Below are 17,786 nucleotides of genomic sequence, written 5' to 3'. Positions count from 1 at the left end.
ATAAAGCAAATAACCTTCCAGGAAACAAAGTTCACTGGGCTTCTGGAATTGGCAGGAGGACTCTGCAAAAGAATCTTTTCAGTGGCCGCCTTAAACTAATGCTTGGTATAGTTTCAACTATGTGGAAGGATTAAGGATCTGGATCCTTTAAAAAACCAGGCTGCTTTCTGCCCCAAATGAAGGCAGTAGCTCTGAGAAAGGAAATTAGAAAGAGTTAAGACTATAGTGTTACTACATGCCTTACCTTTATAAGGTTGTTGCTAGTAGGAGAGAGAGGACTGAGAGCAGCTGTTGAGGCCTGGAACCCTGTGGTCAAAGATCTAGCTTGTGCCAAGAGAAGAATCTCATGCCTTATTGAGACAGTCTGGAGCTTAGAGTGGTAGAAGGTGCTCATATGTATTTAACACCTACATTTAAATGAGCAGTTACACTTAAGTTGAAACAGACTGGCAGAACCAAAGCAGAGGCAATGGCCTGAGACAGGCTGCAGGAGAAAAGAGGATAATACGTGACTTTTTAGTGTAGAAGCTGATTTCAATAAAATTAACCAGGTATTAATGGATACTTGAACTTTTTTTATCATTTGCATTATATGACCTTGCTATTCAAAATGTTGTCCATGGATCAACAGAGGCAGCACACCTGGGAGCTGGTTAGAAATGCAGGATCTCAGGCCCCTCCCCAGACCTGCTAAATAATCTGCATTTTAGGCCGGGTGCGGGGGCTTATGCCTGTAATCCTAGCACTCTGGGAAGCTGAAGCAGGAACATTGCTTGAGCTTAGAAGTTTGAGACCAGCCTGAGCAAGAGCGAGACTCCGTCTCTACTAAAAAAAAAAAAAAAAAAAAAAAAAAAAAATTAGAAAAAATTAGCTGGGCGACTAAAAATAGAAGAAAATTAGCCAGGTGTGGTGGCTCATGCCTGTAGTCCCAGCTACTTGGGAGGCCGAGACAGGAGGATCCCTTGAACCTAGGAGTTTGAGGTTGCTGTGAGCTAAGCTGACACCAGGGCACTATAGCCCAGGCAACAGAGTGAGACTCTGTCTCAAAAAAAAAAAAAAAAAAAAATCCTGCATTTTAACAAGTTTTGGGGTATTTGCATGCACAATACAGTTTGAGAAGCACTGATGTATGTGGTTTCTTAGTTGAGCTTTTGCCTAGCAAAACTCCCTTTCCCTTCCTCCTGCCTTCTCTCCCTCCTTCCACCTCTCTTGGTTTCCTTGTGAGCTTGCAAACAACTCTGATTATGGCTTACAGCCCTAGCAGTAGTGCTCCTGATATACCCAGGTAAAGAAAAGAAAAGGGAGGTCAGGTACATATTGTAAAACACAGGTTTGGGTAGTGGAAAGCCATTGACTTGGTCTCCACTTGTGCTGTCTGTGTAACTTTTGTCCAGCTCATTGATCTTTCGGAGCCTCAGTCTCTTTATATGCAAAATAAGAGTCATTATAGTATTTACATCATAGTGCTATTGTGAGGATGAAATGAGGGGAAGGTATGTAGACTTCCTAACACAGTGCCTGACACACAGTAGGTGCTCAGTACATGGTAGTTGTTATTATGTAATGCTGTCAGTTTTGAACTGAAATTAGAAATACTAAAGAACTAAGTTATGACTGTAGCCTTTCAATGTTTATGTAAGTCTTCCTGGAGAGCTTCCAGAAAGCCCCGTCTATCTCATCCAATTCAGCACGCTTGACTCCAGTGCCAGAAGCCAACCTAAAGTATTTCTTCTTCCACTGGATTGTCTTCTTGTGTTTGCTGAATTACCAAGATTTCCTACTTTTTCATTGCAAATGGCCTGTACTTCTAGTACATTAAAGCTAAAAAAATTTCTTTTGTGGGCTGGCTTAGAAATATAATTCCATTTAGAACATTTTTTTTTCTGCTATGGAAAAATGCATGTCACCTTCCAAACACTTGACTTCAGCATGAACTTTGAGAACTCAGCTTGTCTGTAAGTCAGAGGCTGCCTGTATGTCAACATATAGAGTGGTCACAAAAGGCTAGATACAGCAAGTTCAGAATTCCAAAGGTGTCTGAAAGGCAAATTAGGATGCTACAAGGAGTAGAAAGTAGGGCAGATAGATCAATCTGAGTGCACAGTATCAAGATTTAGAAAGCTAATACAGGAAGGGAGATACACCTCTGGAAGGATATTAAAAAATAGCAACAATGACAACACAAACCATTTTTCTATTATATGAGGTCAGGGGGCCCTAATCAGTAGCTTGGGATCTACAAACAATATCGAGGCCTTACAAGCTAACTCTCCAGGATGGTCACCCTCCTCCTGCCCTGCTCTCTGTAGTTTGCCTGGATTCTCAACTCAAAGAGAAAGATAGTAAGCAGTGTCCTGCCCCCATGCCAATACCCATTCACTCCCATACCCTAACAGCCAGTTCCCAGGTTCAGGCAACCTCTCTCTATTCTTTTTTTTTTTTGAGACAGAGTCTCACTCTGTTGCCCGGGCTAGAATGAGTGCCGTGGCGTCAGCCTAGCTCATAGCAACCTCAAACTCCTGGGCTTAAGCGATCCTCCTGCCTCAGCCTCCCGAGTAGCTGGGACTACACGTATGAGCCACCATGCCCGGCTAATTTTTTCTATATATATTTTTAGTTGGCCAGATAATTTCTTTCTATTTTTAGTAGAGACAGAGTCTCGCTCTTGCTCAGGCTGGTCTCGAACTCCTGACCTCGAGCGATCCACCCGCCTCGGCCTCCCAGAGTGCTAAGATTACAGGCGTGAGCCACCGCGCCCGGCCCCCTCTATTCTTAACATCCCTCTTCCCAAAGAGATCAAAGCATCAGAAAAATACAACACAGTTTTTCCTTACATAAAGGAAGAGAACTCCTGTATTGGGTAAAATGAGATGACTGGTGAAAACAGAGTCCCCAGGAGGGAGAGGGATGGAAAGCTAGTAACAAAAGACCATGAAAAAAGCAAAAGACTTTTGTGCCTTCCCACTGAAGTCGTTAGCCAGAAGATCAACTATATCCAGGAGAACTCTGGGTTAACATGGCAGCAAGCTAGCACTGATACCCATCATTTACAAATTCCCATTAAAATATCCATGAAGCTCTGCAAAAACACTAAAACTTGCAGTAGCTAAGGAAACTAGGGGAAAAGTGACCAACCTGCTAGCAGGGAAGGAATTTCTGCTAGCTTTCATGGGGAGATGGGGTTGGATTGAGGAGCATACTTATGGCCTATATATATTCCACCCTCTAATCCAGAACAAGAAAAGTGCCCAAGAAGGATGGGGAAAGTTTTTGACTCACTTCTGCCAACTGTCTTCAGCTTAGCAATACAGAAACTGCACTGATCCGAAAACCAGAATGTTATCCCTTTACTATACAGAAAATATTTTCAGAGGCAACCAGGGTTCTGCTCTATTTCTTCCATCATCAGTTCCTCTATTTTCTATATGCTTTCGGAGACTACAGCTTCAGGACACTATGGGGCTGGTGATGGTGGTAATGGTGGTTGGGGCCAGACATTGTTATCAGGAAAAGTTCCAAACATAAGCATGCTTGGGGACATCATATCTGATATATGTAACACGACAAATGGCAGAGTTGGAAAACCCAAAAGATCAGGGACAGAAGACTTCATCTCAGTCCAGTAAGGGCTAAAAATAATGATGGCAGAGACAACAACAACAACAACACTATCAACTGCCACAATTTTCTGTGCAATTATATGCCAGGCACTATATTAAGTACTTTATATGCCATGCATTATCTCATTTATTCCTCATAGCAAACACAAATTGTCATTCAAGTTCTGTTGAAAAGGTCAGGTAACAACATTGACATTTATCATTTATTGAGCTTTTACTATGTGCTAGGCATCAAATGTTATACATCCACCATCTCATTAGGTGAATGTCTGCTAGGCACTAGGAAATGGGCTTGGATAAACACTTTTGCCTTCCCAATTCATCCATCAAGGCTCAGTTCAAGGCATCATCTCTTTCAGGAAGCTTCCTTGACCCTTCCAATCTGAGTTCAGTATATCTACTCTGTGTTCCTTCCATTATCACCCTGTGCTTCCTTCTGTCATAACCCTTATCATATATATTGTGATTGTCTCTTTGCTTATCTGTGCTCCCACCCCCAACACACACATACACACACACACACACACACACACACACACACCAGACTGTGAGCTCCAGAAGAAAATATTGTATTAATAGATATTAGAATGCAATAATATAGGATGGGCACGGTGGCTCACGCCCGTAATCCCAGCACTTCGGGAAGCCAAAGCAGGAGGATCACTTGAGGCCAAGAGTTCGAGACCAGCCTGGGCAACATAGTGAGATCCCATCTCTATAAAAAATTTAAAGTTAAGGCCAGGCACAGTGGCTCATGCCTGTAATCCTAGCATTCTGAGAGGCCGCGGCGGGAGGATCGCTTGATTCAGGAGTTCAAGACCAGCCTGCACAAGAGAGAGACCCCATCTCTACTAAAAATAGAAAAGAAACATAGCCAGTCAACTAAAAATAGAAACAAAAAATTAGCCAGGCATGGTGGCTCGCGCCTACAGTCCCAGCTACTCAGGAGGCTGAGGCAGAAGGATTGCTCGAGCCCAGAGGTTTGAGGTTGCTGTGAGCTAGGCTGATGCCACGGCACTCACTGTAGCCCAGGCAACAAAGTGAGACTCTGTCTCAAAAAAAAAAAAAATTAAAAAAAATCTAAAAAATTATCTGGGAGTGGTGCTGCACACCTGTAGTCCCAGCTACTCAGGAAGCTGAAGCAGAAGGATTGCTTGAGCCCAAGAGTTCCAGGCTGCAGTGAGTTATGACCACGCCACTGTACTCCAGCCTGGGCAACAAGCAAGATCCCATCTCTAAAAGAATACACACACACACACACATGACCTTCATGAAATAGTTCTATAAGGAGAGAAGCTGATGGATGTGTTAATTAGCTTGATTGTGGTAATTATTTCACAATGTATATGTATGTCAAAACAGCACGTTGTACACCATAAATATATACAATTCTTATTTGTCAATTATACTGAAATTAAGCTGGGGGGAAATAAATAAAAGGAGAACTAAAAAAAGAGAAAAGAAAAAGAAAGAAAGAAAGAAACAAACAAACAAACAAACAAACAAACATTTGCTGATCCTTGCCCTAGGAATATTCTGTGAGGATGTGGGCTCTGAGCCCATAGGAACCCAGATGTCCCAAGTCTCTAGGTGTGTGGGCTGCTTCCTCAAGCAGCTGACTCTGACATCCCCCATCTGCACTCCTGCAGTCTCTATCAGGAAAGGAGAGCGCACAGTCCCAGGCACCCATCCTGTGCTTAATAAAAAGCAGATGTTATGTGGTCTCTTGGACGAGCCACAGGCATTGGGGTTGAGGATCAAGGTGACCTAAGTCTACTGACCTACTGGTGGGGCCTCAGCAAAGGTGCTTTGTCACCAAAGGGGTCACTGCTGCACTATCTATAGAGAAGGAGAAGTGGGCTGAAAGTAGAAGCACCAGGATGTCAACAAGTTAACTGGGGTGGTATTCAAAGCTCTCTGTTCTCTTAAGTTTGTACCATGAACATGCACATCAGAAAAAGGGGGAAGCTGAGATAAAAGTTGTTCTTGGGTGACAAAATTACGGGCAAGTTTTGAGACTTCTTCATACCATCCTGCACCATCAATTTTCTGAAATAATGTTGTATTGCTTTTATGATAAAAATATTTAATTTATATAAGCAAAACAAACTAATTTTTGGCAAATGATAAAATGAGAGATTCTCTTTCCATCACTCCTTTCCAACACCTAATCTCACCCCCTCCCTTAGGGGTAACCACTATCAACAACTTAGTTGAAATCCTTGCATAAGGGCTCTATTTTGATTTAAGTGACAGAAAAATATGTGAATTCTAAATAGCACAAATCTCAGTTGTAATAGAAGAATGAAAAACCCAACTATAGTAAAATAAATCAGTGTTTAAAGAAGATCAAGGTTTGCTGGCTTTATTGGGGCTGACCTCTCTGAGAGGTTGTGATTTCTTAGGAGTCTGCTTTTCCCTGAGAACAGAAGGAGAAGGAGGAGGAGGGAAAAAATTATAGAAAAACTAGAGATTCTTGAGGACAGGAACCTTATATTATTACTACCATTACTACTTCTATTTTTTAAATAATATTATAATGGTAACCATTTATTGAGCTCCATGAGGAAAGAGTAGAGAAAGTGGCCCTCAACTGACATGAAGAAACCTGATACAAGTGCACATTCACACACTCTTCTATACAAATCCCTGTCACTCATACACAAACATACTCAAACACCTCCCCCCACCACATACAAAATATCCACACATAGGCAAAGCCCCATATAGAAATATATTCACAATCATAAAGATTCAAATATCCTACATCTTACTGTTGTTCTCTCATTAACTCTACCCCATTGAAATCAGTTTCTAGTTAATGTTCTCTTAACACTTGCATATGTTTGCACTCTATTGTTTTGGTATATAAAAAACTGAAAGTAAGAAGGTTTGAATGTTGAAATCATCTGGTCCAGCTCCCTATCTGCAGAGGTGTCTATATTATTTGAGACCTCTAATTGTCTATCTTCTATTTGATGGCCCCCAAGGACAACTTTAAAATTTCCCCCAGTTGCCCATCTCCACATTTTATTTCTCCTTGATCAATCAACAAATATTTATTGAGTATCTACCACGGCCAAGCACTGTGCTAAAAAAGCTTGTGGAAACAACCTAAGTGTCCACTGATGGATGAATGGATAAAGAGATTGTGACATACACACACACACACACACACACAATGAAATATTATTCAACCTTAAAGAAGAAGGAAATCCTGTCACATTTTACAACATGGATGAACCTGAAGGACATTTTGCTAAGTGAAATAAGTCAGACACAGAAAGAAAAATACCACATCCCACTTATACGTGGCACCTAAAAAAATTGAATTTATAGAAGCAGAGAGTAGAATGGTGGTTACCAGAGGCAGTGTAGTGGGGGGCATGGGGAGATGTTAGTCAAGGGGTACAAAGCTTCAGTTATGTAGGATGAATAAGTTCTAGAGATCTAGTGCACAGCATGGGAACTACAGTTAACAATACCATATTGTATACTTGAAATTTGCTAAGAGGGTAGATCTTAAATGTTCTCTCCCCCACACACAAAAAGATAATTATGTAAAGAGATGGATGTTAATTAGTTTGACTGTAATCTATGTTTATGTATATCAAAATGGCATGTTGTATACCTTAAATGCATACAATTTCAATAAAAAATTAAAACAAAACCAAAAAGCTGTGGTTGGGAATATTATAGCTCTCAAACCTGGCTATCTATTAGAATAACCCAGGGACTGTTTAAAAATGTAGATTCCTGGTCCCCACCCAAACCTATGGACTCTGAATCTTTGTGGTTGGGGTCTGTTGAATTGTGAGTTGAATTGTGAGTTATGTTCACCCCCAAAATTTATATGTTGAAGTCCTAACCCCTAGTACCTACCTCAGAATGTGACTGTATTTAGCGATGGCCTTTAAAGAGATAATTCAGTTAAAATGAGATGATTAGGATGGGCCCTAATGAATATGACTGGTGTCCTTAGAACAAGAGGAAATTTGGACACAAACACATACAGAGAGAAGTCCGTGTGAAGACACACAAGACGACAAACATCTACAAGCCAAGGAGAGAGGCCTCAGAAGGAACCAACCCTGCTGATACCTTGATCTCAGACTTCCAGCCTCCAGAACTGTGAGAAAAGAAATGTCCTCTGTTTAAGCCACTCAGTCTTTGGTACTTTGTTATTGCAGCCCTGGCAAACTAATACAGAGTCCAAAATACATGAGTTTTAAAAATAAGCTTCTCAGGTGATTCTAATGTAGCCCTCCTGGTGGTCAACCCAAGGCCTGAAGTTAGGTTAAGAGCATGAGTGGGGCTTAGAGTCACACTGACTTAGGGTCAAGTCCCATCTCTTCCACTTGCCAGCCATGTCACCTTGGAAAATAATGCCATGTCTCTGAGAGCTATAAAACAAGGCTGCCTCACAGGCTTGCAATGAGGAATAAATGGAAAATGGTTGTCAAGGGTTTAGCACAGTGCTTGGCAAATAGTAAAGGTGGCTCATTCATGTTAGCTATTGTTATTCATATTATAAAGGAGTTGGTCTAGAACAGAGACTCTTAAAAATTGAAGGGATAAATGAGCTTAGGTGGAAAAATATTACATTTTTATTTTCACCAACTACTAACTGAAATTTAGATTTTCTTCAATTACAAATGCAGAGAACAGATCACAGTAGTATTGGCTGTGCCTATGACTTTGTCACCAATAGAAATCATAAATACTTTTATGTCACATTATTGTTATTACAGGTATCTTTAAATATTTTTGCACTTATCATTACTTTGTTTTTCTTTTTTCTTTACATATGAAAAAATGCTCAACTTATCATTACTTTGAAGTTATCATGGTTATCAGAGCTGTGTCAAGATCTTGTTATTTATTACATTAATAACAAACACTTATATAACTATATCAGCTTCCATCTTTCACATTTTATTCTCCAGTAACACTGAACTGCTTTGTAACCCACACCTGGCCCCCAGCATACAACTGTTCTCACCTGCAGGGCTCTGTCCGCTAGCCTCTCTACCTAAATGGCCCTTCCCTCCTTCCCGAGCTAACCCTTCCTCCACGCTCTCACAAGTACATGCCCCCCTACACCAGGCCTCTAGCATCACTTACCACTTGTACTGCTTTTGTCTGTCTACATGTTTCTCCTGCTAAACCATGAAGTCTTTGGGGACTTGGGCCATGTCTTATTTACCTCTGAATCCTCCACTAACACTGTACCTGGCACAGGGCAAGGGCAGAGTAAGTGACTGTTGAGTGACTCCATCTGATGTGGAGGTGCCCCTTCTATTTTCTTTCTGCTCCACCCAGAAAGCCACCAGCTCTGTCTGGAAATGGAGCTCCCCTCTGCTCTCTGAGTTTATGCAAGAACATTTTGCTGCTTGGAGTCTCTCCATCCAACACAATATATGTCAGCAAAGCAAAGCTTCACAGAGGGGAGCCAAGGTGGCCCTGCCCAGTCAGCCTTCCTCAGTGGAGATACGCAATTTGTTAATATAAGCTGGACTTGTATACAAATACAAGGCAGCTCTCTGAACTCTATCTCTGAACTGCCTAGGTTTTTTTTTTTATATCTCAATTATATTTGCTCTTGATCAGCCTGGATATAGTATGCAAAGTTGTACTGAATTATTAACAATACTGCTTGAGAGCAAGGACTACAACAAGGGAAATGTCAAGGGGACAAAATCTTGAGTTTAATGGTGCCAAATACCAAGAAGGAAATACTTCTACTGGGGCCTCATCCCAAGGTTATTCACAAAGATAAGAGGACTCCGGCAAATATAGAAGCAAAAGGCCCAGCAGTTCTCAAAACACAACTTAAATAAACATTTATGGATCTAATATATTTTGTTATAACATTTAACATAAAATAATTATAAACAAGAGGAAAAATCATAAACACTGTAATTAAAAAACAATTTAGTAGGCTATAAGTCTACACAATGCAGATGAAATTTCATATTCTACTACCTCCTCTGGCTTTTACCCAAGAACATTAAAAAAAAAAAAAAGACAATGAAGAAGAAGAAACAGAAGAAATAGGGAAATTAACACATCTAAAGTATTGGCTTTTGAGAGGAGAAATAGAGTCCTGTGAGAACACAAGGACCCTACTCTGACCCCCAAAGCCTCTTTCATCCCTGACCTTGGGATCCTATCAGAAGCCAGGGATATCGCTTGTTTCTGGCTTTCTGGTGATTACAGCAGAGAGAGTGCTGCACCCCCTCTATTTCCGCCAAATTTGGGGGCCCATATAAGAGCCACACGGCCTTGGGAACAGGAGTTAGTTGGCCCCCCTTTGTGCCTAATCACAGGGCTGATTATGCTTGTGGCACTTAGACGAAATTTCAAATCTGTGGAAGTCCTATCAGCAGGGACTCAGGCAAGCAGAGCTCCGCTAGAAAAACGGTGACTCTGGCCCTGATTGGTTGGTGTCTCGGCCTATACCTAGGCCTTGGGGCTCTCCTAGTATAGGCGCAACTTTTAGAACCAGTGTACGTGGATTGCAGTAGGAGGCACCTCTCGTTTCCTAGAGCTGACTTTGTGACTCAGGCAGAGAACGCTCTCCGTTGGACACAAGATGGCAGTGTATACTGCTCTATTTGAAAAGCCGTGGACTTCTGAATGAAGCAGCTGAAGAGGGGGTGGGGAGTGCTAGGTGAAATTGCAATCTATTTGAATTTTATATGAAAACTGAACATAGTGAATATTTTAAATATTTTTCAGGAACCAACAGTTATTGAATCCTATACATTTAAAGTATTCCAAATCTCTGAGTCCCAAGATACCCTGGAAGACTACAGCTCGCCCACCCGGTACATCCCCACATCTCGCCAAGGTGGGGTATGACCCAGGGCACCAGCCTGCCTCTCCACGGATCTGCCCTTTAACTGTATCTCAGCTTCAGAGTTACCATCTCATCAGAGCCCACAATCCCCCACAACGTCCTGCACTTTCGGGACGCCCAACTGCAGTCTCCAGGACCTCTCAGGCCTATCTCTTGAAAGGGTAAGGACAGACGAAGATAACCTAAGGTGGCAGGTGGGGTTCTGCAAAGAGGGGGGAGAACAAATTTGGGGAAATAGGAGAAGATAAGTGAAGCGAGGGAAGTAAGGGGAAACTAAAATGAGGGAAATGGAGGGGGAAGGAAGAAAACGAGGAGAGAAAAAGAGGAAATGCGGAACGAGGAAATTAGAGAAAGCGGGGGAGAAAAGAAATACAGAAGGGGAAAAGAGGGAATGGGGCAGAAAGTAGAGGGAATGGGTAAAGTGAGGGCAAAAAAGGAGAAGAGGAAAAAATAAGGGAAACAGCGGAATGAGGGGGAGCAGAAGATCAGAGAGAAGGAAGGGGAGGACTGAGAAGTGACAGGGAAGGTGCAGAGCGGAGGGAAGCCTCCCGGAGAGCTGGGACTCCAGGAAGCCAGGACGGGGACCGCCTTAGATGGGGTTCGGGGAGGAGAGGAGCGAGCAAGTGGGGGGCGGGGAAGAGGGCGCGATGGGGGAAGTGAGAAGAAAGGGATACAAACTAAGGAGTTTGGGTGTGCTTATGCGAGTTTGGCTTAAGGCATTTATCCGGTACTCCCGATGTGCGCCTGGCACTCGGACTCTCCGCACGGGCAAGCGCTTTCTTTGAACCCCCACCCCACCCTCCCCCCAAAAAACGTGCTTATGGACGGTGGCGGTTAAGGCTACAACGCGCCAAGCTCTTGAGGGCGGCGTCTCTCCTGTAGGGGGACCCGTTCGCGGTGAGACTACAGACATTTTTGCCCTCCCGCTGAGCTGGAGACCCACGAGGCCGGGTGACTTAGGGAGGCGCGGCGGCCCCAGCGGGGCGGCAGGCGGATTTGGGGCGGAGGATGCGGCTCGAGAGAGCCTGAAGCGCGGCGCCGCGCGCTTGGAGACGGAGAGCCGGGCCTGCTACCGGGGGAACCCACGAGGGTGCGAGCGGCGGCGTGGGCGGGAAGGCGCGAGGGCGCGAGGCTGCGGGGGGTGGGGGCGGGACCCAGTGTCCCCCGCCCGGGAAGGGACAGAGGAGCGTCCCCCGCCGGCCCCTCTAGGGTAATTTACGTGCTGTCACAGCCGGTGCTGACTCCTGGGCGTGCAGCTCGCTCAGTCGCTCTCGGCTCCTGCCGCCGCGCAGCCGGCACAGCCCAGGGGAGCCCGAGAGCCGGAGAGCCCGCGAGCCGCGGAGGGAGGGAGCAAAAGAAGGGAGGGAGCGAGGGCGCGCCCGGCTCTCCGTCTGCCCTGCCGCCCGCCCTTCCTGCAGCCACAGGTCCGCCCTGAGCCCCGCTCACACTTGGGAAACTTGGGACTGCTCTGGGGCAGCGGGTGGCACCTCAGGGGGGCGGCCCCGGCCTCAAGAGAAGGGGGAGGGGGAGGAGTAGGAGGAAGAGGAGGAAGTGAGCCCGAAGGATCCGCTTAGAGCTGTTTGTCCAGCTGTTTCTATTCGCACCCCCAGCACTACAGCCAGAAAGGGTCTGAGCCCAGGGTGACCGGCTTTAGGCGCTAATTTCCAACTCTTTTCTTTACAGCTTATCTTTTCCAGGCACCCTGGAGTCCCCTAAGGCCAGTCCGGCGGGCGCGCACCTGCCAGCCGCCCCTGACCTCTCAGGCCAGGCGGCCCCCGAGCCTGAGAAGATGGCCCAGTCCAAGACCGAGTGCCGCTCACCTGTCGGCCTCGACTGCTGCAACTGCTGCCTGGACCTGGCCCACCGGAGCGGGCTCCAGCGAGACAGCGGCGGGGAGAACAACAACCCGGGCAGCCCGACCGTGAGCAACTTTCGGCAGCTGCAGGAGAAGCTGGTCTTTGAGAACCTCAATACTGACAAGCTCAACAGCATAATGCGGCAGGATTCGCTGGAGCCAGTGCTGCGGGACCCCTGCTACCTGATCAACGAGGGCATTTGCAACCGCAACATCGACCAGACCATGCTCTCTATCCTGCTCTTCTTCCACAGGTGGGTGGCTGGGCACACGGTGGGTATGCGTCCCGGCGCGCACCAGCCTCTGCTGCACCCTCACCTCTGACAAAAGGGGCGACCAGGAAGTTCTGGAGGGGCACTGGGGAGGTTTGGCTCACAGGGTGCCATGACTGGACTTTGAGGCAGCCTGGAGTACTGCGGCGCTGAAGGGAGACCTGGCAGGTGCAAGCTCTATTTTTAAGGGTGCCTGCAAAGGTTTTCCAAGGGGAACGCTGAGGCCCAGAAGGTGGGCAGACCCCATATAGTTTGGAGGTAGCTGGCAGTACCCACTCCTCTAATGCGTGCATTTCCACAGCCCCTTTGGAGATTCTGCTCTGGGGTCCCCTCAAGATCCAAGTTACACCCTTTTCAAAAGCCCATTTCTAAATGTGCAAACTCAGATTGAAACCGCAAGGGTTTTAAAATTACTGAGTGGCCCTGACTGACAGTGAGGGCAAGCAAAATGTCAAGGCAAATTAAGCACCTTATGGTGGTGGGTGGGAATAAGAAAAATCAAAGACCCATGAGAATTTATTAAGATTCTGGATGGGGATACCCACCCCCTCCATGGATCACAGCCTTCGATTTCAAATGTAGGTGAAAAGCAACCCCAGAGAGCATCCTAGGACATCTCCTTGAGTGCCTCAAGAATTGTGTGTGGCAGGAGGGTGGATGAATCCATGTCATCTCTGGCGTGTGTTGGAGTGCGGGTCAGACTTTCTAAAAATCCTGCGGGGGAGGCAAGGAAATGAGAGGAGAGGGGAGAGACACAATGGGAAGACCCAAGGTGGCTGCTGTCCTTGTCTGAGACGCTGTGGTAAGAGCCGTTCTCAGAGAACAACCGAGACAATTTAGAGGCACTTCAGAAAACCCAGTCTTGGGTTTGGTGTTCTTAGCACCATCGGGACAGGGCACTAGTGTGTGTGTGTGTGTGTGTGTGTGTGTGTGTGTGTGTGTGTGTATGAGGGTGGATTTATTTTTGCTCAACGATGAAGCTTATGTAAGAGAAAGACACTGCCACTGTGGGAGACCTGGGTTGTAGTACAAGTTATGGCTCTACTTGTCTGTATGAGCCTGAGCAAGTTGCCTGACCTCTCTGGTCTCTCTAAGATTCCTTCTAGCTCTGTGATTCTAGGTCATGGGCAGGTGGTGTGCCCAGACAAAGTAATAAGAAATTCTGAGCACTCACAAAATAAAAAGCAATCAAGAAAGGCAGGAGGGCGGGCACGGTGGCTCACGCCTGTAATCCTAGCACTCTGGGAGGGCAAGGCGGGAGGATCTTTTCAGCTCAGGAGTTCGAGACCAGCCTGAGCAAGAGCGAGACCCCGTCTCTACTAAAAAAAAATAGAAAGAAATTAGCTGGACAACTAAAAACATATAGAAAAAATTAGCCGGGCATGGTGGCGCATGCCTGTAGTCTCAGCTACTCAGGAGACTGAGGCAGTAGGATAGTGTGAGCGCAGGAGTTTGAGGTTGCTCTGAGCTACACTGATGCCAGGGCACTCTAGCCCAAGCAACAGAGTGGGACTCTGTCTCAAAAAAAAAGAAAAAAGAAAAAAGAAAAGAAAAGAAAGGCAGGAGCTGCTGTCACTTGATACCAAGACCAGGTTTGCCTTCCTTGCCCTAAGACAAATCCACCATCACCTCCCACTCACTCCAGCCCCAGTGGTTCCGGGCAGGACAAACAGGGCTGCTGATTTCGTTAGTGTTATTATAACAAGTTGTATTCCTCAGGCATTTTCAATGCTATTGAAGCCCTTTCCCATCTATTATTTCACTTTGGGCATCAAATTATCTCATTGTCTAAAATAAACCAGGCTGCAGAGGGAACAGGTTTCGAGGAAATCTTCATTTCTGGTGAAAGATTACTCCAAGTGCATTCAGCCCACAACCGCTGAAACCCTGCGGAGCGAAATCCCTAACAGGTTCCTAACGATCCGCCCTTCTCTGTTGGAGAGTGACAGTGGGGGAGGAGTAGCCGAGAAACCTGGAAAGGGCGCTTGTAGCATTTGCATTCTTTCAACTGGGAGAGAAAGGGTCTCTCCGGCCTTTGGTGAAGTGTGAGCCAGCGGCGCTTCCTCTGGGTCTGGGCCTAGGAGCTCGGACCTGGGTGAGTGAGATGTGAGGCTTAGAGCCTGAGATCAAAGTGTTCGCTTGTGCCACACCTCGGGAGCGTCCTGGTTATTTGGGTTTCTTGGATGGGAAGACCTCCTTTGTCATCTACTCCGTTGACACCAGTTTATTGACGCTTGGTTCTTGGCAAAGCCTGGAAATGCTACAGAGTAGGGATGGGGGCCATTGAAGGCACAGGGTGACGGAGGAGGACAAACTGTTAGGAAGGTGTGCCTGTGCAGCACCTTGCCTCCTGGGACCAGAGCAACTCAGCGTCCAAAACCACTGAGGAGCAAACCAGCAAGCTGTCAGGCTTCGCTGAGGCTGGGGAGGGACAAGGTCCTGTCGTAACAGCCAGATCATTCTAGCAGGACAAAGCATTCACTCACTTTATTTGACAACTGGGACCTTACAGATTGGAGATTCTGAATTCAGTTTAGGTTTTGCCCAGAATGACATGCTCATTAGCAAACTAGGAGACCATTATTGCTGGTCACAGGGATTCTCCGATGTCTGGAGGTGGACAGCCTTCTTTTCAGTGAACATTTCTTTTCTTACTTCATTGAATTCCCTGGGTCTCTGTCTTCATACCTCAGCCATCATTTTTTACTCCTGTTCCATTTAATGATTTGACATTTCAGGTTCCTGTTGGGTGTCTTTTTCCTTTGTCTACTTTCAAGGCTGCCTCTCCTGCTGGAGAAACTACTCTCCCCACCCCTCCTCCTTCAGCCCATTCCTCTTCTTCCAGGGCTCCTATATTCTTGGGAAGAAGGGCAGGGCACAGTCTTCATTTATATCTGGTTTGTCTGCTTTGACTGTCCCTGGCTTTCAGCTTAGCTCTTGATTTCCTTGTAACACAAGAGTGTAAGCAATTTGACGGTAGGGTTGTGTTTTACTCACTTGGTTTTCCCTTGGCTTCTAGGTATGTAGCCAGCACTCAATAAATTTTTTTTTGGTTGGACAACTACTTAAATGTTGATGTGGTCCCATGTAAAGATTTTACGACTTTAATCGTGTTTTGGAAAATCTTTATTAAGGTTTAAGTGTGGTTTTGCCCCCTCATGCAGTAACTCTAATAGCCTGGCAGAAGCCCTCATGGTGGTCAGTGCTGTGTATATACATATGAATCAGTGGTAATGAGCATGTAGCTTGTTGGTATGCAAATGGTGCCTCTACTATTGGAGGGGGCGTTAAACACCATCTCTTCAATCTTGTGTTCTATAAGTAATAACTATAATGGATTAATAGCTAACATTTATTGAACATTTACAATGTGTACTAAGCATTATATCTGCATAATCTCATTTAATATTTACACCAACCTTATGAAATGGGTACTATTACCACTCATTTTCATTTTATAAAGAAGGAAATCAAGGCTTGGAAAAATTAACCAACTTGCTCAATACCTCACAATGAAGAACAGAGCCTCACAATGATCTCAGGTGGAGTCTATGAATTGCCTATAAAGAAAGAATTGTTAAGAACACTAAATAACTAAACTAACGCTAACGAAATTGTTAGAACACTTAAGAATTGTCTATGAAGCAGAGGTAAATGTGGGCCCAAAACCTTTCCAAATAGTCAAAATGTCCTTAATAGATAAGGGGACCAATCATCCCAGTCCTGGGACACAGGACTTTCTGGGGGACAATCCCAGGGAAACAAGGATGGTTGGTCACCTGATTATTAGGGTGACTCAACTTTGTCATTTGAATATGCTTCCAATACTGGAAAACTTAGGAGGGAGATAGGTATATGCTGTGCAAACAGGTGAAGTTTCTTACTTAAAGGTAGTATATGAAAAAACTTCCTAAGCTGAAATTTGAAGGGCCTTAATTCTCTGACCTGTAAGATGTAGCAAGCTGGAACATGAACTTGGCAATATTCTGTTGTTGTGATTGTTGTTGTAACCTCAAATTTATTTCTAAGATTTTACCCAAAACCCCTTAATCAGCTCTATTCTGCTTTTGACCCCAGAGCATACCTACCCGGTGTGGTCTGAAAGACTCTGGATCTGAGTTCCCGTCCGTCTCTAAAAGCCCTAGGATTCTACCTTTAAGCTTCTGGCCCAGCACCAACTGGTTCCCACACATAGATTTTCGGAAAATAATAATAATAGCAAACATTTCTAATTGCCTTATGTACGCTAATCCATTTACTATCCCCTATTGAGCTGATATACAGATTCAGAGATCAGGATTTCAAGAATAAGTTGCACAAAAAATTATTTGTGCTTCTCTAAGTAAGTCTTAGAACCAATAATTTCATAATGTTTATTCCTGGAGCTGGCTTCTGAGTAGGTAGCCACTTACATGGTATGATTTAAGGGGCTACCTGCTGTAGTGCCTAAATTCATACTATTTAAGATTTAGTTTTCTGTCCATGTACCATCTAAAACTCCTCTCCCATAGCACCAGTGGTATGCGGACCACACCGTGAGAAACCCTGAATTACAGATTGCAATCCTTTGTTAACTAATTTACCATTTGATTTTGAGGATGGAGTTCTTTGCTGTAGAGAGGTTTTGGGTTTCTATGTGGTTAAGCCTGTCATTCTTTGCCTTTGTGATTTTTGCTTTTGGTATCAAGCTTCGAAAGCCCTTGCTTAGCCCCAGGTAATTTAAAATAACTATTTCCTGAGTGCCTAGTGGTCTGACAAAGAATAGACACTCTTGGATTAAGGGACAAATGCATTTTCAAACTTAACATTCATGGTTTGGGTACCTCATGAGAACCCAGACATGTAAGAAATTATCTTTTTGCTGAGGCACAGATGTGAATCACATATGCTAGGAGGCTAGTATGTGGGGGTCAGTACTTTCACCAATGAGTGAGCCTGGTGCCCTATCTAGCACCTACTATTATATATGAGTATGTGTGTGTGTGTAAGGTTGGGGGAGAGATGTATTATATATGTATATGCTGTATATAATACATTTATATAGTGGTAAAATATATATAATATAAAGTTTGCTGCTTTAACCATTTTTAAGTGTACAATTCAGTGGCATTAAGTACATTCACAATGTTGTGGAGCCATCACCATTTCCAGACTTTTGTCATCATCCCCAACAGAAA

The 17,786-nt window shown here is 44.7% G+C and overlaps 1 protein-coding gene across 2 annotated transcripts in view; it reads left to right on the top strand.

The window, feature by feature from the left end:
• The first annotated feature begins 11,479 nt into the window (after positions 1 to 11,479).
• The window catches only part of TSC22D3 (TSC22 domain family member 3), a 60,841-nt gene continuing 54,534 nt past the window's right edge, over positions 11,480 to 17,786 (top strand). The window contains exons 1-2 of one of the 2 annotated variants that reach the window (XM_045537919.1): positions 11,480 to 11,572; positions 12,166 to 12,591. In XM_045537919.1, coding sequence (XP_045393875.1) covers positions 12,272 to 12,591 — 320 coding nt within the window. In that variant the 5' untranslated portion in view covers positions 11,480 to 11,572; positions 12,166 to 12,271. Of the gene's footprint in view, positions 11,573 to 11,712; positions 11,907 to 12,165; positions 12,592 to 17,786 lie in introns of those variants that run through there. The other variant, XM_045537918.1, reaches the window with a different exon arrangement.

Source organism: Lemur catta, chromosome X, assembly GCF_020740605.2.
Source record: "Lemur catta isolate mLemCat1 chromosome X, mLemCat1.pri, whole genome shotgun sequence".
Lineage (NCBI taxonomy): Eukaryota > Metazoa > Chordata > Mammalia > Primates > Lemuridae > Lemur > Lemur catta.
Note: the sequence above shows the minus strand (reverse complement) of the source record. Positions and strands in the feature narration are given on the sequence as shown.